The sequence below is a fragment of the Marmota flaviventris genome (genome assembly GCF_047511675.1).
Source record: "Marmota flaviventris isolate mMarFla1 chromosome 5 unlocalized genomic scaffold, mMarFla1.hap1 SUPER_5_unloc_3, whole genome shotgun sequence".
Lineage (NCBI taxonomy): Eukaryota > Metazoa > Chordata > Mammalia > Rodentia > Sciuridae > Marmota > Marmota flaviventris.
The window spans coordinates 1-22,498 of NW_027287681.1; the positions used below are offsets into that span (position 1 = coordinate 1).

General features: G+C 37.0%; 1 protein-coding gene across 2 annotated transcripts in view; it reads right to left on the reverse strand.

The window, feature by feature from the left end:
• Positions 1-16,121: 16,121 nt before the first annotated feature.
• LOC114103581 (synphilin-1) overlaps positions 16,122-22,498 on the reverse strand; it is a 148,114-nt gene continuing 141,737 nt past the window's right edge. For both annotated transcript variants that reach the window (XM_027949318.2, XM_027949317.2), the window contains one exon: positions 16,122-16,709. In XM_027949318.2, the coding sequence (XP_027805119.2) occupies positions 16,704-16,709 (6 nt within the window). In that variant the 3' untranslated portion in view covers positions 16,122-16,703. The remainder of the gene's footprint in view (positions 16,710-22,498) is intronic.

The window sequence follows — 22,498 nt, forward strand, 5'->3', positions numbered from 1 at the left end:
CATTTTTCTAATCAGACCAAACTAGCAAATAATGGTTTTCAGACAAAGGGATTTCCTAACCACTGAAATTTTTATGGTCTTGTGGCATAGACACAGAAAATGTACTCTGTGATTTAACAAAATAGTTAACTAGTAAGAATTCCTTAGAGTCATCTTATGTGGAACCAGAGCAGGGATCCTCCTTCTCTTTTTGCCATTAAAAGATTTTATTCTTAATCCTGGATCTGACTTCCCATTCCCCTTGATAGGCAGTGGCAATGAGTGGGACTGATTCCTGCATGTGTAATCTTCCCTGGAGATTCTTGGGATTACTAAAGGGAGAAGACCCTAGAAAAAGGCTGGAATTTCTATTTATTTGTCTCAATGCCCTCCTCATTTTGTATATAAGTGAAAAAAGTAACAACATTTGCTTCCTGAGCTGCTTAAATTTTAAGAAGGTAGTTAATAAAAAAAATGGCAGCCTCAGACACAAGGGCTAGTTGAGTTTCTGCAAATGGTCTGGCAAGAGCGGCTTCCAATCTGATGTGGCTGGGTGGGAGCAGTGACCACAGGACACTGTACTCTTTCTTCGCCTTGGGTTTAAAGTAGAACCAAGATCAGAATTTCTAGCATAGGGTCCAGAAATGTGTATTTTCACTGTACACCTCAGGTGGTGATGATGCCATCCAAGTCTGAGACCTCTGCCTGCAAGTTCTTTCAGTAGAGCACCAAGGACTGGGGCCTCTGTGTGCTGATCCCTGAAAGTAGGAAAGGCTCTGGGTGAGCTTGCAGGTGGGAATTACAGCATGTAAGAGGTCTTGCACAGATATGGGGCAGGAGAGGGACTGGCTTCAAAAAATGTTTTAGGAGATGGACTTCACTGAGGTAGAATTTACATGCAATAAACTGCATCAATTTTACTGTACATAAAATGTACACCTAATAACCACCCCAGTCATGATACAGAACATTTCTAACACATGTCAAGATTCCTGCATCCTACTTTGTGGTCAGTCCCTCTACTATCCTGATCCACACACTTAGAAACCACTATTCTTGTTATTGTCAGCAGAGAGTCATCTTGTCTGTTCTTGTAGAAGGGAATCACAGTATAAATTCTTTTGAAACAGGCTCATTTTGCTCAGCGTAATGTTTTTGAGATGAATCTTGTTGCATATATAAGTAGTTTATTCCTTTATATTGGTGAGCAGTATTCCATTGTATGAATGAACCAAGATTTGTTCAACCCTTTACCTATTAATGGACCTTTGAGTTATTATGAATAAAACTACTATAAACATCACATGCAGTTTTTGTAGATATATGTTTTCACTTGTTTTGAATAAATATCTAACAGTAAAAGTACTGGATCATATGTTAGGTATATATCCAACATTATAAGAAATGGTCAACTTTCTAAAGAGGCCATACCATTCTGTATTTCCACCAGCAATGTAAGAGTTCCAGATGATTGAAGTCCTTGGCATCACTTGGTTTTCAATTTCAGGCATTCTAGTAACTATAAAGTAGTATCTCATTTTATTTTAATTGGTATCCCCCTAGTTATTAGTGATATTGAACGTTTTTTCAAGTGTGTATTTGCCACATGTTCATCTTATTTTGTGAACTATTGGTTTAAATATTTTTCCCAGTATTTGGGGAGAGGTTGTTTCTCTTGAATTGAATGAATTCTTATATATCCAGAATATAAGTACCTTCTCAGAAATTTGTGCTGCAGATATTTTATGCTGTCTGTGGCTTGTTTTCATTTTCTTTATACAGTCTTTTGAAAATTAAAAGTTTTAAATTTTGCTTAAATCCAAGCTATCATTTTTATTTTTTTATTTTTAGGGCATTTTGTTCATGTTCAAGGTCTTTGCTTACAACCCAAAGTCACAAATATTTTTCTCATGTTTCATTCTAGAAGTGTTATATATTTGGCCTTTACATGTGTCTAGAATTCATTTTTAGCTAATTTTTAGTGTGATCTAGCATTCAAGGTTCTCCTTCCCACCGTACTAGTGTTCTCTGAAAAAAGTAGAAACAGCAGGATGTGTGTACATGTACCTGTACACACATGTATTTGTGTGTGTGTGTGTGTGTGTGTGTGTGTGTGTGAGAGAGAGAGAGAGAGGGAGGGAGAGGGAGAGAGATGGAGAGATTTTAAAGATTGGTTCATACAATGGGATAGTAGCTTGGTGAGCCCAAAATCTGCTGGGCTAGGCTGATAGACCATGGGCTCATCGGAAAGCCGCAATTCACATCCAAGGAAAATTGCTGGCACAATTCCTTTTTGCTTAGGGAAGTTCAATCTGTTATAATAAATTTTCTTTATTCACCAATTTAAATTCCAATCTCATTCCAAAAAACCCCTCACAAAAGCATTTAGAATAATGGTGGAATCAACACCTGGGCACTGTGATTCTGTTAAATTGACACATAATATCAATCATGGTAGATGCACAGATGTCCAGTTGTTGTAGGGCTCCTTGTTGAAAAGGCTGTTTTCCTCACTGACCTTTGGAACTGGCCCCAAATCAATTAACTGTGTGTGTCTGGGTCTATCATTGGACTCTCTTCCATTGATTTATCTCTCTATCATTGTACCAATGGCCAATACAACTGTCTTGATTTCCACAACTTTGTAGTAAATCTTGAATTCAAGGTGTGTAAATTCTTTCTTTCTTTTTTTTTCAAATCATTTGGCTTTTAAATGCTCTTTGTATCTACATTTTAGAATTAGCATGTCTATTTACTAAAATATTCCTGTCAAGAATTTGACTGGGATTGTATTGGAGCTATAGATCAATTTGTAGTCAATTGACATCTTGACAATTAAGTTTTCCAGTCATTATTCACAGTTATTTCTCTGGTTTTTTACTTCTCCACAATGTTTTGTAGTTTTCGGTGTAAATATCTTACACACACATTTGTTAAATTTTCTTCTAAGTTTTTTAGATGCAATTATAAAATATCTTTTTAAGATTTTACTTCCCAAGTATTCATTGCTAATATACAGAAAGGCAATTTATTTTTTATTAGTTTCATGTATAGAGATCTTGCAAATCTGCCATTAATTCTAGTAGTTTATTTTTGTAGACTCTTTGGATTTTCCATGAACACAATCAGGCCATCTGTGTGTACAGACAGTTTTACTACTACTTTTCAATCTGCAGACCTTCTGTTGTTTTCCCTTGTTTTACTATATGGCTAGTACTTTCACTACAATTTGAATAGCAGTAGTGAGAATGGACATCTCTGCCTTGTTACAAGTCTTACTCTCATGGTGAAAGAGATTCACCATTATGTAGGATATCAGCAGTGGGCTTTTCTTTGATACCCTTTATTATGTCAAGAATGTTTCCCTTTTTCCTAGTTGACTGAAAGTTTTTATTTCTGAATGGGTATTAAGTTTTTTGAAGTGCATTTACAGAATCTGTGAATATAATCATATGACTTTCTCTCTCTCTCTCTCTCTCTCTCTCTCTCTCTCTCTCTCTCTCTCTCTCTCTCTCTTATTGTGGGGAATTACATTAATTGTTTTACCAATGGTAAAACCAATTCTGCTTTCCTGAAGTAAATTTCTCATGGTCATGATGTAGTATTGTTTTACATATATTGCTAGTTTTTGTTTACTAAAATTTTATTAAAGATTTTTGGCTTCTCTTTTCACAAGAAAGACTTGTAATTTTCCTTTATTTCAATGTATATTTCTGGTTTTGATCCCAGCATCATAAAGTAAGTTAGAAAATATCCCCTACTGTTCCATTTTCTGATTTTGTGTGGAAGTGGTATTTCTTCCTTAAATGTTTGATAGAGTCCTCTAGCCAAGTCATCTTGACCTGAGGTTTTCTTGGAGGGAAATATTTAAATTTTTTTGTTTTTAAAATCATACCTTCTGTTTAGTAGATATTGGTAGGCCTCTATGTTTGACAAAATATGGTGCGATCAAATAGTTATAAGGCTATCTAGGTTGTCGATTTTTGTGTCAATTTGGTAATTCATGACTCTCAAGGGACTTCTATTTCTTATTCATTGTTGACTGTTCATTATATTTTTACTATCTTTGTTAAGTGACCATAGAATCTCTAATGATAATGACAGTTTTGTTCCTGATATTTATATCTTATGTCGTTGCAGATTTTGTTTGATGGTTTTGTTTTGTTTTCCCCTTGCTCAATCTAGGACTTACCACTTTTATAGAACTTTCTGAATAACTAAGTTTTTTCATTGATTTTTTTTCTATTTTTTATTGTTATTTCAGCTCTCATGTCCATTATGCCCTTGGTTCTAGTTACTTTAAGTTATTGTTTCTTTTATAGTTTCTTAATATGGACCATATATAATTGATCTTAAGCTTTCCTTCCTTCCTTCCTTCCTTCCTTCCTTCCTTCCTTCTTTCTTTCTTTCATGGTGCTGGGACTTGAACCCTGGGCCTCATGCTTTCCAAGCAAGCACTCTATGATTGAGCCACATCCCTAGTCCACTCTTCCTTTTTTAATATAAGTCTTAAGTTCTAAAAGTTTACCACTTAGCACTGCTTTAGCTACATCCCCCAAGTTTTGATATATTTGTTTTCCACTATCATTCACTTCAAACTATTTTCTAATTTCCTTTGTAATTCTTCTTTGAACCAAAGAAATAAACTCAAAGATATAAACAGGTAAGAAAATGAAATCATACTTTATTCATATTTGTAATCTATTTTTTTAATAATAATAATATAAGAAAGTCTTTTACTAATTTTCTACAGCAGCATTTTAATAAATGCATGGTTTTGCACATTGTGTTTATATATCATACAAAATTTAAACCAAGCTCCTATTGTTGCAAAACTTAGTTATTTCTGATTTTTAAGTTATGAATTATTGTAACATATCCTTATATATTAATTTTTGTGTAATTTAAGTTTTTTGTGTAATTTTCTATAAGTGAAATGGTTAGGCAAAGGTATTCTTCATATAGTTTTCCATTTTATATTGACTTCTTGACCTGAGCCTACATTTTCTTTTTTTTAATATGGTGAATTGAATCAATTTAGTTGGGAAAATTGCAACTTGTTTTCCTATAAGCCCTTTTTATTTGTTGGTGGATGGTTTTTGGAAAAAATTCTTTCTACTGAATATTCATACAGAACCAGGTAAAAAGACCAAATATTTGTATATTTTAATCTACTGCTTCTGGATGTGGGTTTTTTGTTTTATTTATTTATTTATTTTGTCAGAGGTGATGTGGTCTATGAGCTACAGCAGCACACAGACATAATTATTTAATATTTATAGTGATGAAAATCATCAAACTGTCAACATGTAAAATTGGGGAATTATCACATATAGATTTTGGATTTTCATTTGCTCTTGGAAAATTGAGGATCTGGCAGCACTGAGCCAGCATTCCTGTGTGATAAAAAACTAGCAGGAGTAGAGTAGCTACTTACTCCTGGGTGGGTGGGACATGCCCTTTCCATTTGCCATGGTTCTCCCTCAACTGTGTCACTGGGTTAAAATACAGACAGAGTCTTCCAGGCATTTCATCCCTAATCCTTGATTTTATAGGATAGAAATGATTAGAAGGCTAATGATAGTTGAGAACAGGCAATCCTTAATGCACCATTCTAAAACCACATGACGAGGGTTTCTATATCCAGGCACTGAAATTTCCCAGCATCCATGAATGACATTCTACTGTGGCTCCTTCCCCTTCTTTCTGCAACAAGTTCTAGCCCTCCATTTGGTAACCTATCAGATTTATGCTTCCAAAAGGAAACTTGACTCTTTTGAGATATACAACAGAAATCTCCTTCTCCATGTTTTTATACACATGAGTTTTTCTAGTCAAATATTTATTATCTCTGGAACTATGCAAACAGCATCCCTCCATATAATGGCTCTCAGAGATTTTACATCTCAGTTTGAATGGTACATCAAAGGTATAAGCCTTACCCCTCACTAGTTTTTAACAGTAGTTTTTTACAACACAGTTAAATATATATGTGTGGGATCAAACTACTAATGCTGGATGTTTGCCATCTATTACCCTACCCCACCCAGCCAAAGACAATTCTCTAATTATCAGATCAATTTTCTAGTTCATGTGCTTCCTCTAAATAGTGGTTCTTTTCTGTTAGGAGAGAGGTGAGATCAATCAACATCATAAAGGGGTACAAGAAAGAGGGGATGAGGAAAGACACAGCACAGAGAACCATGTCTTGAGAGAACTTACTGCGAATTGTGAACCGAAATGCTCTACATTGGCAACAAATGCAAGGTAGAGAGGTATAAGATGAAAAGGATTTTAATCCTAGTTTTTGAATTTGGATCCCCTTTATATTTCTTTAAAATTTTTTTTATTAGATCTGAATAGTTATACATAGTAGTTGAGGTTATCCTGACAAACTCATACATGCAGGGGATTCAGTTTCAGTTCATGATCCCCCTTTCCCCTCTCCTTCCCTTTATATTTCTTAAGAAACATAAAGGAGGCTGAGGCAGGGGGTAGAGAGTTCAAAGCCAGCCTCAGCAAAAGTGAGGCACTAAGTAATTCAGTGGGACCCTGTCTTTAAATAAATTACAAAACAGGGTAGGATGTGGCTCAGTGGTTGGTTGAGTGCCCCTGAGTTCAATCCCCAGTTCTCCCTCCCAATAAAAAAAGAAACATAAATAAAGGATTTGTTTTTTTTTTTTTTTAAATCAATTTGAGCTGTGAAAAGCTGTTTCTTGACTGTGAACCTGCTCTGAGACTGAACATCATCTGCCCCAGCTTCACAAATATCACACAGACTTGCGAATACGTCTGCCTTGTTCGTGTCTTTGTATGATTATGTTCACTTGCTGTTCATGAGATAGTAGGTACTAAACACCTGTTTAAGCAGATTGAAGGTGGTTCATTTTAGCCTAGGATTGTGGTGTGTACCCTCTTTATAAAAAGTCCCAAACCTAGACACTTGACACAGACATTTTTCTGTTCTCCTTTCCTGTTTATGTTTTTCATTCTATGGTTTTTCTGAGGTGGGGAGTCCACGTTAAAGGTCATGCTGGTTCTGGCTCTAGGATTTGATTTCTTAAACACATCCCAGGTCAACCAGAGTGCTAGAGTTTATTACTTTTCAAAAACCAAACCCCTGCCAAGTGAAAGGAGAGAAGAGCATGTTTAGATGAAAGTGCTTGATGTTCAAATTCTGCAGTTTGTTGATGTTTTATTGCTCAATTCAATTTCTCCTACCCTTCTGGGCATTTAGCTTAATGGTTTTCCAAGAACAGTATGGTGAGGCTTCAAAGCAAGCCCAGGTTTTAGCAACACGACTCTTATTCCAGTTTATATGAGTCACATGTCCAAAATCTTGTATAAATCTGCAGTTTTCCCCATAAACACTTATGCCCCCAAAATATGGTAAGCTATGTTAACAAGCCATATTAGATTTCACACTCTAATATGAAAATAAACCAGGTAACTCCCATGTAATAGATCTTTGTGGGGGCCACAGGGAGAAGAAGGGATCATAAACTAGATTTTAAGTGTGTAGTCCTAAATTCATTCAAAGATATCTGTTACTACTGGACTGATAGTGTTGTTGTTGGATATAATTTGTCATTCAGAGCTGGCTGTGTTGGTATGGTGCCTTGAACATTGAATTATTATAAGTATACCAACAGAGTGATGCATAACCCCAAGAATTATGCCCTTCACGATTATTTATTCCATGGGTCATGGGGAATATGAGCTATTTATTAGCTCTAAAGTGGTTTTCACCTTATTGAACCACATACATACCAATAAAACACAGCTTTATGAGGGGATGTGCTTTAGTTCTTTTTATGGTTAAAAATTGAAGTGCCAATTCTTACACTTGAAGAGCTATTCAGTCCTTCTTTTACTATTCTTTGCTTCTACAATGGACTCCCCCCACCTTCCATATTTGTACTGGACTGGGAACTTCACGTGGCCAAGTGAGTCACTTCTGGGAAAGCAGGCCCATGGAAACAGTCTGCCTGGAGGAGGAACTGAGTGGTGTCAATGGCTGCATCAATGCACAAGAGTGCGTTGGTGAGCAGGAGAGTGGAATCTCATTTTCTGGAGGTTTCATGAACAATGTACCTGCTTTCCTCTGTCTGAAATTATGGGACTGAACTTCTTCCAGAAAATTTTGGGAGGCAGCTGCCCCAGTACTCCACACTTTTCCAGTTTTTTTTTTTTTTTTTTAACTGAAAAACAGAGGAGAGGGTGCTTGACCTCAAAACAAGTAGAGTTGGTAGAATCTTTTCATGGCTATGGTTTCTAACAGTGTAATCTCCCTGAAACTAACATCAGCCAAACCTGCCACATGTAGAAGATTGTGGGGGAATGCTTAATGTTTAGGAAAGTGTTAATACTTACTTGAAACTTCATCTTACAGCCATTCTGCAATGCTCATTGCACAACAGAGGAAATTTTCAGCCCCGGTTTTTAATTTTCTTCTCTTCTGTGGGCTGGGGGACAGACCTCAATGTTATTTTAACTTCGTTTTCTCCAGGCGAGGAGATTTACTTAATTGGGTAGCCAATCAAGAAACCCTGTTGTTGAGCATTTTGCCTGTGCATGGTCTGGTCTGTGGTGCATCTGGAAAACAAAAGAAGCCCAGGGAGGCAGCTCAGCCCTTCAGATGTGCCTGGAAGGAGGCTGAAGGATATTCAAATACAGTGACTACTTTTAAGGGTACACTGGGCCAAAATAAATTCCAGAAACTGGTCCTAAAGTCAGAGGTGTGATTTTTCTTGCTTGTCAGGGAAAGAACAATAGCTGGGCACTTAGTTGGAATGCTGAAGCACATACAAGCAGAAAGAAGGGCTTTCTGTCCTTTTCTTATCTTTCTAAGATTAACCATGGATTGCATTCTGCTGGAAACTTATCACAATCTGGCAATTGTTGGGAGTGTGACATCACAGGAATTTTTCTCACAGATGTGTGCGCAGATCCAGATAAACATGGCAGTTTGCAGTAGAATTCCAGGGACCTTGTCAGACAAGCCACAAATAGAATGGTTCCCTTCTTCCTGAAGTTTTCACAGATTTTAGGAACTGCTGCAACAATCCAGTATGTGGGCCAAAAAAGGTAATCACCATTAATAATGTAATGACAAAAACTCCTCAATCTAACTTCATTATTTACTCCCTGAACCTGCTATTTACTGCCTGTAACAAGATTATTAAAATTTTAAGTATGATTATATTTAAAAGTATATCTCTCAAAATAGATAAATATAAATAAATGGTACCAATAGGAGAAAATGACTTTAGCAATTTGCTTACATGCTCTTTATACTAATTTCATATAAATATGGAGAATAATAATGTTCATCTGTGAATAGCAAAATTTTTTGAGTAAAGGACAAATTTTATATATATATATATATATATATATATATATATATATATATATATATAGAGAGAGAGAGAGAGAGAGAGAGAGAGAGAGAGAGAGAAAACACGTGCACTAAAGGGGCAGCTCTCTTTCACTTCTTATGAGCTTTCTATACCTTGAATTCAGATAACATATTTTCTGTGTTGTGGAGTCAGCTTTCCTCCACAAATACCACCTCCCCGTCCTCCAGCTCCTTTCTTCATCCCACTAAGCCAGGATCTGGTCCTTGAGCCTGGAATTTATAGACCATAAGGGAACAGAATATGACTTTTTGTAATATAACTCAAGTTGGGGAAAGAAATAAAGACTCTTACCGTATGTTACAGGGAACTCACATAGTAGCTCTGAGTTAATCTCTGCAGTGAGGAAGATGGACTGTGTCCTTAGCACCCCAGCTGCAGAATCCTAAGCACTACCGTCTCCCTACCAAGCAAGGGAGGGTCACGGAGTGTGTTGGGATAGGTCATCTGAGAAGCAGCCATAAAACCAAAATAGATGTGCAAGGGATTTATTGGGGGGACATGCCCGAGAAGAGTAAAGAGGGGAGGAGTAGGAGTAGGTAGAGCCCTCAGGCAGTGATGTGCATCTGATACTGTGAGTTAGGAAGGAGGATTGGGCAGGAAGAACCTCAGACTGCAGCACATTTTGGAGAAAGTTTTGACCAGGTCAAGGGGAGTGCCAGGCCAGATTCCCATGATGGGAAGATATGCCCTGGTTCTAATACCTCTGCTGTGCTCGGGCACTGGCTAAGAAAACCAGGGAGGGAGTAGCCCTGGGCTGAGTGCATGAGCAGACTGTGTTCCCATAGCAGGGCCTCCTGAGGAGAGCCCTGAGTATGGCAATTCACAGTGGCCACAAGAGGAATGCATTGTGCTGAGCAAAGAAATGGTCAGAGGAAGCCTCACAGGGTCTAGAACTCAGGTCCTAGATTCAAGTTACAGCAAGAAGACAAGCAAAATAACACAGAATTTCTAAAACTCTGCTTTCTGTGGGTTCAGAAATATTGCCTGCTTCAGGAAAGAACTGAATGAACATTTTCCAAGTTTCTCTGAGTTTGACAAGCTACTGGTAAGGCCATTTGGCTGTGGATGTGTTGTATGTGATATGTTTTGATTCTCATTTTGCAATCCTCATTTTGATGCTTAATTACAGTACATGAGGACATGGGTAGCCAACCACTGTACCTGAATATATTTGTCTGTCTCTTGTTAAATACCAGCCTTACAAGGCAACTACTTGATCTCAGCCAAATCTAGAGCGATTCTTTCATCAACATTGCCCTCTGAGATGCTGAGGCCCATAGGATTCCTTATCTTTCCATGTTTGTGCATGTGAGTTCTCCCATCTTTAGTAACAATGAACATTTTGGAGGTAACAATTGTCTTAAGCTTTGAACCAGCTTTGCCTGCACATGGAGTGTTGGTTTGAACAATCACTTAAATTAAATTGAATGAGCAAGATTGGGTGGGTAGGAGGTAATGGAGAAAAAATAATGAAAACATATGTATTTATTTCAGGTGACTTGTTTTCAGAAAGGCTAGGGTGGCTTATAATGGAAGACACATATGTTTTAACCATTAAAATGATTAAAAAAATAAGAACAAAGGAAAGGCATGGAGTGGGAGAAATAGGTACTTTAGAGATACCTAGGCTAAGGATTGCTACTGAGATTAAATGCAAACTTTACTTTTGACCTTTTCCTGGCAGGCAAGTCAAAAAGGAAAATATAAGTTATATAAGGTTCTTATTAGCTAATAAAAAGAAACATGCCAGTTTATCTAGAGGCATATTTTCCCCTAGCACTAACTCTAAGAGGAATTTATTTTATGGCCCCTTATAGAACCATTGACTTTTTAAACATCTGATGGTTTCAATAACAGTTTTACAAAAAAAAAATGGAAACTTTTTTTTCTATATGGCTATTTCCTAATTTGATTTTTGATAAATGCCATAGAGCAGAGATGATATTTCTGCAAAGACATGGGGTATAGTTCACCCATCAGCAACAAAATGAAGTCGATGGATTACATCTGGGCCCAGAGTGTATGGAAGGATCCTGGGAATGGCACATTTTAATACTTATGACACAGGCTACTATATTTTCAATTTAACATTGTTACCAAACAAATGAAATTATACTCAAATAGAATATAACTTTAACTGCATTTCTTTGAAATTTGTCTAAATAGTTCTTCCCTAATGCACATATTTTGGCTTGACCCTGGACCTTCCTAATGGGAGAATGGTCTAAATTCCACATAGATATAATGATCTGAAATCGATTACAGTATGTCCTCAAAATATTAAGAGATAAACCACTTTGAGGGATGTGTGAGGTGTTTTTTAAAGACGAGTCCTCTGATATACACATCACTTTAAGCACAAAACACAACTAAACAAGTTTCTGTCCTACTCTGGGACTTCTTCAATACTTGAGCATGCTAAAATTCTGTCACAGATGGAATTTCCTGGTAAATAGATTATGACATCCAGATTAGTGTGCAGGAATTATATTGCAGTGGCTCTTGGGATCAACATTTATGAAAGGAAAAGAGGGAAAAGGTAAGGAAATGGGATTAGGCAGAGGAAGAAGCTGGGCCAAACCCATGATTAGTTATTAAGTTGAGATGGCTCTTTGGAGTTGTCCAGAGTTGGGTGAAGGGCTGGACCTGTGTATTTCCATACTGACCAGTCATTGCATACAGGTTGCCTGAGGAAGGGGTATGCTCTTGGGGAAGGGTGTGTTCTCTTCAGCCAAGGGTGATTCTTAGAGAAGGTTAACACATGAGGGCTTTGGGCTTTCAGTACTGTCAGCACTTGGGGAACATATCTTTTGTTTCAGAAGGTGGTTTCACATGGTTGTATAGGATTTTGTATGCACTGTTCATCTAACCAGCAAAACATATTTTAATCATAGAGCACAACCAAATGTCCCCCAGACTTGGCAGTAAATAGAATACAGTGACGTGCAATGCTGCTTTATTTCAACGACATGCATGTATACTCTGTCAACTGAGTATGAACACTAGGTTTTATATTTGGCTAGTCCTATGCCAAGTCAGATATCAGTGATTTAATCCATTAAGAGAGTTTATTTTTACTCAACAAATAATATAGGGTACAGTTCAGAGCTTGTACAGGTGCTCAAGAAACAGATTCCTTCCTATTTTCTACTTCTTGGCATGAGATTTTTATCCTCAAGACTAAACAGTCTGTGTTCTACACCAGAGAGAAAGAAGAGTGATGTACAAGGCACAAAATATTAGTGTCAGGTAAACTTCTTACTGTACAATATTTCTTGAACCCCCTCTAGGAATTTTACTTATCTTTTATTGACCCCAGATTGGGTCACAAGGCCATTCCTAGTTTCCAGGACATCTGGGCATGTTGATAATCAAGAGGAGTACCCAGCAAAGTGCCTGGTATTGGCTCAATCACCATTTGCTGAATTCATCAGCATACAGAAAGATGCTTCTTCTACTTACATGCACGGTCAGGAGGGAGTGGCAACTCACTTTGTTTTTGTAAAATACCTGGGTCTGGCATGATTCTACTTCCTGTAATTCCTTTGCCAGTATTCTTTCAAGGAAGATCCTGTATGTGAGGTTTTGAGATTTTATGAACAGAGGGTAGAGAAGAGTGAGGGAAATAAAAGAAGGGAGGGAAGAATGTAAGGGAGGGGAGAACGTAGGAAGAGAATGGAAGTGGGAGAAAGACACAAGGGAAGAAAAGGAGAGAAAGGGGAAAAAGAAAACTGAGGAAGAAATGAAAAGAAAAATAGATACATGGGTTGAAAAACTCATTAGCAGGTATTTACTAACCACCATCTATGAGAAGTGATGTTGAGATGCTGTTGAGATCAATGAACTTCTCATCCCACTAGGACATGGGAATCAAGTGCTGGAAAAGTCATGTAAAACTATGCAGTAAAGAAAAAAGGGAAATAAAGGTAACACAGGACATAAAGTTTGGCCCATCAAAAATGAGTGTTATGAGCAGTAGACAGAGAGGGTGAACTCCATTTTTATGGGAGAGGGGTGGAAATGGTACCAACTCTTGAAATAAATTTCTTATTCTTACTTAGCTTTATCAACTGATCTCAGTCTCAAGAATACATTGGGCATGGAAGAAAACACCTTAAACCCATTGTGTATCGAGGAAATTAAATATTTTTTTGTATCACAGAAATTGAGTATTTTTATAGTTATTTTCTTTATCCTGTATCATCATGTTGTTTCTGATTATCCACTTCGGAGAAAATTTTCTCAAAATCTTACTTGAAGATATCCTTTGAGAGTCGCATCCCTACTCCCAACCCATGATGCACATCCAGAACTTTGTTAGGATCAAAATCTTGATACTAATGTTTAATGAGAATAAATAATGGAAATTCAATCTGTTCAAAGTGGTGATGGTTTGGTGTCTTGTTATCTTTTCTAAGAAACATTCTTAATTTGATGTGTTCAACTTTGGAAATACAAATCTCTTTAGAGACATTAAAAAGCCAATCTTTAAAAGATGCTGACAGATGTTGTGATTTTTTTTTTTAACACTGGAACTGAGTTTCCCACTCTGCTGCATGTAATTAGGTACGCAGATAGAGCTTTACTCATTTTATTAGCCCAATGGGAGGGAGTTGGGCAGGAGCCACAAAGCTCTACTTACTAAAAGGAATCCCACTCTTTTTCTTTAACATGTAAATGTGTTTCAATTCCTATAGAAAAATAAGTTTGTGTTTTCATTTTTAAAATGCTACAGAAGACTAAGTTTGTGGTAAGAAAAACCTCATCTCTATCAATTTCAAGTAACCACAATTTATCCATTTCATAAGGAACTTGGACAGTAAAGATACTGTACACATGTAATTTAATGGCCAGCATTTTTAGTGTCTTAGCAACATCATTATACATAGAAAGCCCTGTATTGCAGTCTGGCCAATTTGAATCTGTTCAACTTTTATATTTTACCTATTTTATTCTTTGTTCTTCTTTACTTAATACTGTAGGGTCTAGGGCTGGGATTGTGGCTCAGCAGTAGAGTGCTTGCCTAGCATGTGTAAGGCCCTGGGTTCAATCCTCAGCACCACATAAAACTAAATAAATAAAGATATCGTGTCCAGCTACAACTAAAAAATAAATATTAAAAAAATACTGTGGGGTCTAATATGTTATTGGCATCAAACAGTTGAATTGTCAGGTAATGTCTTTTAAACTCTTAGAATTTTCTTTGCTATGTTTAATTGATCCATCTGTCTTGCTTAGACAATCTCTGCAGAGTGCCCAGATCCCTTCATCTTTCACTTCTAAGAACACAGTTTCAGAACCAAACTAGGACCTCCTGGGGACAGAGTGAGCACTATTTGAGTCCCTTATCTTTGCAGGTCCCATCTGGGCCCAGTCCTAAAAGTCACCATTATGTGACTCATGTCACCTCTGAACCAAGCAAAAACCACAGGAAATGCTATGGGCTTGCCACATATTCTCTTATTAGAATTTCAAGCAACAGGAGAGAACCATGAAATATGAGGATCAATCAAAGAGGGTAGATGAAGCCAAAGGACCAAAATCTGAGATATGGTCTCTTATTTGAGAACAAGACTGTGAGAAACGCAGAAGTACACATGGCACCAGGCTCTAATAGCAGGAATTTACAGGGCCCAAACAAGGACAGAGCCAGCTGGCTAAAATCCATAGACATGTTGCTCTCTAAATTGGAAGGAAACTACCTCCTAGATGTGCATGTAGGCCAATCTTGCCCTTTTCCAGGTTTCTTGAGGAGGCCCTGTCCCCAGTCCAAGACTGAAGAGTCCTCTGGAAGTAGAGCCAACTCCTGTGTATTAGCCCCTGTGTATAAGTCAATGCACTAATGAGATAGCATAGTGTAGAACGGACAGGATAATGAAGTGGGCTCATGAGCAAAATTGTACCAAAGCCTAGCTATGCTATTTACTAGAAGTGTTACATCGGACACAGGACTTAAACTTGCTTAAGTTTAATTTTCAAATCTATAAAATGCAAGTAGTGGCATCACCACATAATAGTGTTTGGTACATCAAAGGCACTCAAATATTAAAACCTTCTTTCATACCTCACTGCATCTCATCAACCCCAGGCTGATCCACACAGGGAAGATTGCCTCTAGATTCAGTCTGCTCTGCATACTGGGTTGCACAATGGTCCACATGAGACTACCTAACATTGCTAGCACACTATGCTCCCTCCTACTGGTAAGAATACATTCTACTTTCAAACTAAAACTTGTCAGACCTCTTATAGGCCATGCCAATGCTTTGAAAATAAGACTCTTGAAGTTTCAACAGAAATATATTTTTACATGATAAGATGAAACCTTTTGGAACTTACTGCTTACATGGATTGAAAGAGCTGCATCAACAATAAGCCTCTTATGAACTGGGGCTCCACACTGTCTCCTAAAGGGATTAGACAAGGCTTATAATGTGTTGGAAGCAAAAGAAAAAAGTGACCCAAGAAGGGACTAAATCCTTGGTTGTCATTTGTATTTTCCCATGTCAGCGCCAAGATCTGGGAAAGCAGAAGGATTGGCTTACTTTACTTTACTTGTCGGATCCTTTAGTATTTAATGAAATATAGAATGTTTTATTTGACCCCTATGGGAAAACAGTTAAACCGAGCAGTTTGTTCTTGAAATCAAATATCAGCAATCAAAATACTTTCAAAGTCCCTTAGAAATCAGAACATCACAGATTTATTAGAAAGTTGGTGCCCCAAGCTTATAGGTGGCTGTTAACATTGTTTTTTTTTCTTTCCTTTATACAAAAAGTAGAAATGACAGAAAAAACACTCGTGACAGAAAACAATACCACTGACCTGGTCTCATTGAGGAACAGAGCCAACACTGCCCATGTTAAGGGAGAAGGGAAGTTCAACCAACATTAGCGAATACTCATGCAACTGTTGAAATCCAAGACAGTGTCAGTGGCTTGGTGAATGTCCTGTGCACGGGGTGCCAATCCAACATTAAAAACATACATATGTTAAAAACAGTCATGCTTTTAAACAGCATCTTGTGAAAAACAAGATATATATATATATATGCAGATATCACCCAAAAATGTATATGACATAGTCTAATATAAATTTAAGGCATCCTGATATTCTGTTCTTCGGCTGGTGAGGCATTGTTCTTGTGGTTCTGTTTCCACAGAGGATAGTCCAGTAATTTCCAATGGTGTCCAAAGGGCATCAGTGAGAGAGAATAGAAAAGGGCTTTACAAAAAGAGTTCTTTTGACTCTGGCTCAGCAATGTGCTTTATGCTGTAAGATTTCTTCACTGTTCTATTGATGTCATTATGTCTAAATAGAAAAGAAACCACAGGCCAAAATTAGATAAAACTATGGTCCAGTTACAAGACAATGCCACTGAACAGTTCACCAAAAATTAAAATTATCCATACACAAACCACAATTGAAGAACACTTCATTCCAAAAGGCAAATTATTTTCTTTTCATGTATACCACTCTTTCAACAATAAAAGCAAGAGTCATATCACAACACATACTTGCTGAGCACATTTGAATTTGGCTCCAGAGTAATTTCTCAATCACACTGATTGGAATCCAGGCATCCTACAGTCAAGAGGATTTTTATCAGATCAAGCGAGTTAGAACAGTACTGATGGCTGAATGGAGGCAAGAGATTTTCATACTTGATTAAAACAAGATCTCTGGTGACACATTTTATTTTCCAGTTAGTTTAAGGAAAAATGCTTTTTATTTGGGTAAGTGATTACTAATTAGCATGTTGAAAAACCATAAGTAGGTAAATCCATGAGAAAATAAGGCAAATAGGGAGTGATAAGGCTGTTTTCCCCTCTATACATGATACCTCCCAAGTACATGATACCTCCCCCAAGTACAGGCTGGGGTTGTGGCTCAGTGGTAGAGCACTTGTATGAGGCACTGGGTTCGATTCTCAGCACCACATAAAAATAAATAAATAAAATAAAGGTATGGAGGTGTCCACATACAACTAAAAAACAAAAACAAAAACAAACTCAAGGCATGGAATAGCCTTGATTTTTAAATGAATTATCCTCTGAATAAGTTCATTCATTTTTTATTTGAGTTAAAAAGCTTTCAGAGAGAACCTACCTCCTTATGGTGGGAAAGCCTACACACCACTAAATTCCTGGGCGTTGCTACATAAGAGAAGACCAAACTGTTTCTGGTAATGGTTCTCCCTGACATGAGAACATGCTTGGATGCAGAGAGCCCCAATTGTGGTTTTCCGACCTCAAAATCTTGCTTGCTTACTACTATGGCTTGGATATGGTATGCAGGTTCATGTGTTGAACTTTAATCCCAGTTGTGAGTTATCAAGAGGGTGGAAATAATTCAACTCTGATACTTAGAAATGGGGATTTGGGGAGGTCATTAAGATTAGATAAGGATATTAGGGTGGAGCCCCCATGATTCAGTGCTGACAGTTTTATAAGAAGAGGAAAACCAGAGGATATTTATATCTGTGTTCCCTAATTTCCACCATGTGATGCCCTGCACCACCCTGGCACTCTACCAGCAAGAAAGTCATCACTAGATTTGTGACCCATCAAAATCAGATGTCCAGAAATATGAGCCAAAATAAGCCTGTTTTCTTTATAAAGTTACTAAGCTTCCGATATTTTGTAATAGTAATGCAAAACAGACTAATATGCCACTTAGCTTATTCATAATGTTCTATAAGCATTTGATCATCATCATCGGAAAGTTATAATTCTTATTTCTATTTATTCCTCTGAATAAAACTTCAGAGAATTATCAGTGTGCAAGTAAGGAAAAGGAAAAAAGTCAAAATAAAAACTTAATTTTTCAAAAGATGCTCTAGGGACTTCTAATTAAGCATGATAGATTAAATGCACACATTTATTACCTTTCTTGCAAACTAACACTTAAATTTAAGTAAGTAAAATTTAAAAAGGCATAAGCCTATATGAATAAGGGAAATGAGAGAAAAAAGATAAGAGACAAAATATCTATATTTCAGAAATGAGGTGAATAGATATTTGGAATTAACAGAAAAGAGAAAGCAGAAACCTGGGCCTATCATTGGGGAACCCATAAACTGATTTGCACTTCAAGATGCAGCAATTAGAAACAAAACATGCTGCTGAAGATGCTAGTAATTATGTGAAAGAATGGCAAGCTCTCTCTCTAGTACATAAAGACCTCCAACATTTTACCTGAAAAAAAGTAAAAAGCAAAACTGTATATGGTAAGCTACCTCTATTGTAAAAAAAGAAGACAGAATACACACTTGTATTTGTTTATAAAAATTTAAGTAAGATTTGTATATATAATGCTATAAAAAAGGAACCAAGATAAAACCAATAAAATGTTATTGGAAATTAACACTATCACTGCAGAAGTTAAAAAAAAATTGGAAGGGAAATTCCAGTAAATGTCCTAGAAATTAGAACTAGAAAAAGCCAAAGTATGGATAAAGATAGATTAGAAAATGTGAGGATCAATCTGGTATATCCCACATTTTAGAATACTAGGATTTCCAGAAAGAAAGAACAGAGCAAATGGAGAAGAGAAAATTTTCAAAGAAATTATATAAGACATTTTGCAGAGTTGAAGCACATAGGGTTCCAGATTGGAAAATACCTGTTGTGTGCCCATGGCCCAGGAATGAAAGCAGATGCATATCACAGCAAAGCAAGAAGAAATCAAAATAGTGAGGATAAAGAGAAAACCATAAAAACCTCCAAGAGATTAGTGATCAGAGAGGAATCGAAGTTCTCCATAGGCACATTGGAAGCAAAAGAAAATGAAATAATGTGTTCAAGAATCTGAGAGAAAATAATATACAATTATTCTATACCCAACCAAACATGCCTAATCTAGTAAATCGAGATATATTCAAATATGTAAGTTCTCAAGAAATTTAGCATTTATTCATCTTCTTAAGATGGGAAAGTGTATTTACTAGACCACAAGAATAACCTCTCCCCTCAAAAAGAGGAAAAGTCAGATGCAGCAAATAGAGTCTACACAGGAGAGAAGTAGAAGCAAATTCCTAGATGACACAGTTGGGAGGATCCAGGATGACAGCTGTGTGGCAGTGCCAGAATGCAGCTGCAGACTCAGGCAGGAACCCAGAGGAGGGATCCACAAACAGACACAGTGAGAGACACCAGAGTTTTTTGAAAGAAATGAAAGACGGCTTTTGTCTCAAGCAAAGTGTTTAGAAATATATGTGTATTAAGAATTGTACGGGCTGGGGATGTGGCTCAAGCGGTAGCACGCTCGCCTGGCATGCGCACAGCGCTGGGTTCAATCCTCAGCACCACATACAAAATACAAAATAAAAAGATGTTGTGTCCACCGAAAATTAAAAATAAATATTAAAAAATTCTCTTTCGTTAAAAAAAGAATTGTAATGCAAAAAAATGTACATGTATAATGGTATAAATTGATGTGAACATACTTTATATACAGAGATACGAAAAATTGTGCTCTATATGTGTAATAAGGATTGTAATGCATTCTACTGTTGTCATGTATTAAAAAAATAATAAAATCAATTAAAAAAATGAATTGTAAAATAAGGGATCAAAATTATTTCTAGGGAAAACATAAAATTATATGAGAAAGAATATGTAACATAGTATATAACATGGATCTTTTGTGATTAATATTTATGTAGCCATAATCATAGTAAATGCTGAATACTGATTTAACCCCAATATGTAACTTTACTAATGGCGGAAGAGAGGAAGTGAATGTGTGGGGAGGTGACGAGAGTTGGATGCTAAGACAAATTTGGTTCATTGGTAAGAATATGGACTTTGGAGCCAGGCTGATTAAATTCAAACCCCGGTTCCAACGATTTATAATCATTGTTACGTATCAGGCAAGATACGTAATCATCTGTGCCTGTTTGTAATATGTAAAATTTGGATAATAATAGTATCTGCCACACAGGGTCACTGTGAAGATTAAATCAGCATATGTATGTAAAGCATCTGGAATATTCTCTAGGATATTTTATTTTTGTCTTATTTTTGCAGTGCTAGAGATTGAATCCACGGCCTCATGCTAGCTAAGCAAGCACTCTGCCATTGAGATATATTCCCAGCTCTTCTCTAGGATATTTTAAGTGCTGTCATTATTTTTACTTTCTATGGTAGGATGCCAGTTTATAACAGGGATAACATCTGAAATTAAAAATTCATAAGGATGTTTTAGAAAATAATACTAGAGAAAATATCTGAAGGGAAAGTGGTTAATTCAGAGGGGTAGAAATAGAGAATGGGGTGAGTTGAGCACAAGGAACAGTAAATTTTTATTATAATGCTATTATTATATGTATTATTATATCTACATCATCTTGACAAAAAATAAAATTAAAAGGTTTTTAAAAGAAGGCTTAGGTTGTAGTCTAAAGATAATAAAGTTTATTTAGACTTTGATGGAAACACTTCTGCTTTAAAATGAGGTGCTGTATTCAAAACCCCCCAAAGAATACTCTTCTTGCAGAACAAAACCCAGCATGATTAGAGTTGAATCTAGACCAAGTAAAATGCTATCCTGAGACATTTATATGAATAATATAATAATAATTCAGTTCTCCCCAAACCCTTCAATTATGTAGTCCTGAATCACCAGTATTCAAAGGAACAAAAAGTGTTTGGGTAATTCTGGCACAAATCATTCAGATAATTTGCTGCTCCTTGATTTCATTTTTGGATATGAAATCACATACTGAGTGACCAAAATTGGAAAGGAGAAAAGGCTTACATTTAAATATCAGTTTTGCAAGTAATCGAGTATGCTGATTCATCTAGGCACAGATTCCATATTTCCACAGCCCCTGGAGACCAGACACACGCCAACAGGATCAGTGTGAAATGGTCCACAGCATGCAACACATCTCCACTGATGATAACAGAGAATGGGATTTTTGCTATCTTCCTTAAAGCTTTACTGAGAGCACCACTGTACATTCCACCTACTAAAAAACTGGGGTTCTGGTTTAAAGTTTGAAAACTTGTACTTGAAATGCTCGAACTAAAACTCACTGTAGGAAGAACAACTTGTGACCCCAAAGGGTTAATACAGACAATGCTTTCTTCTATGAGATAGACTTCGGTATTTTTCCTCTCATTTCTCTTTTCCTTTCCCTGCCTCCTTTTTCTTTCCCTACCTCTGCTTCTCTGCAAACATTTATGAAGTCCCTCCCATGTGCCAGGCACCAAGCTAAACCCTGGGAGAAGCCAGGGAGGTACAATGGAGCCATCAAGGAGCACTGCTTTCAGTAGTATTCTTACTGCTCTTCTCCCTTTAACACAGCTTACCATGCTTTAATTGTATCCTACTTTAATTCTCTCTTGAGAGTTCAGAAATCATGCCTCATTCTGGTATCGCAAAATGTGTGGCTCAGTGCTAAAGATGCTGTTGAAATGAATGGCCAGGTAAACCAGGGATGTGGCATCCAGGAAAGTTTCTACCTCTGTGCTCTGATCTCAGTGTAGCAAGGAAAAGCCTAATGACTGGCTGGGGCAGTGATGCTTGGCAAAGGCACTAGGAGGTGTCCAGCTAGAGTCTCTATTTGGTTTTCTTAAGTCTCCACCAACCAACCACTTCTTTGACTTAAAAGAGTTTGTAGACAGACTCTGCTCTTTTAATGTACAAAGATGCCCCTAATGGTGGCAGACATGTAGTATGAATATGACATGAATGGAATATCTCCCCCATTTGGTATGATGTAATTCACAACTGGACTTTGGGGAGTGTGGAAGGGAGGGTGGAAATGAAGAAAGGAGTTGTTTCTTCTTAGGTTTTCTGATTGTCATTAAACCAGAAATAGCATGATGAAAGAATGTCGTGGTGGGATGAGTGTGATTTCCAAGGCAGGTTCCCCTTCTGCACCCTCTATGGGGCACAGCAGATGACCACTGTCATAGCAGATGTCACATCATCATGGGCTTAACAGTGAAGTGGCTTTTGAAGAACCTTTTAATCTGTGCAAAATATTTGATGTTAGCTCTTGGCTCTGCCTATATAATTCCCAGTGTGACTAATTCCTTGGCAGTACAATCCATACTAATGGCATTTATTGCTTAAATGTCTTTTTAAGG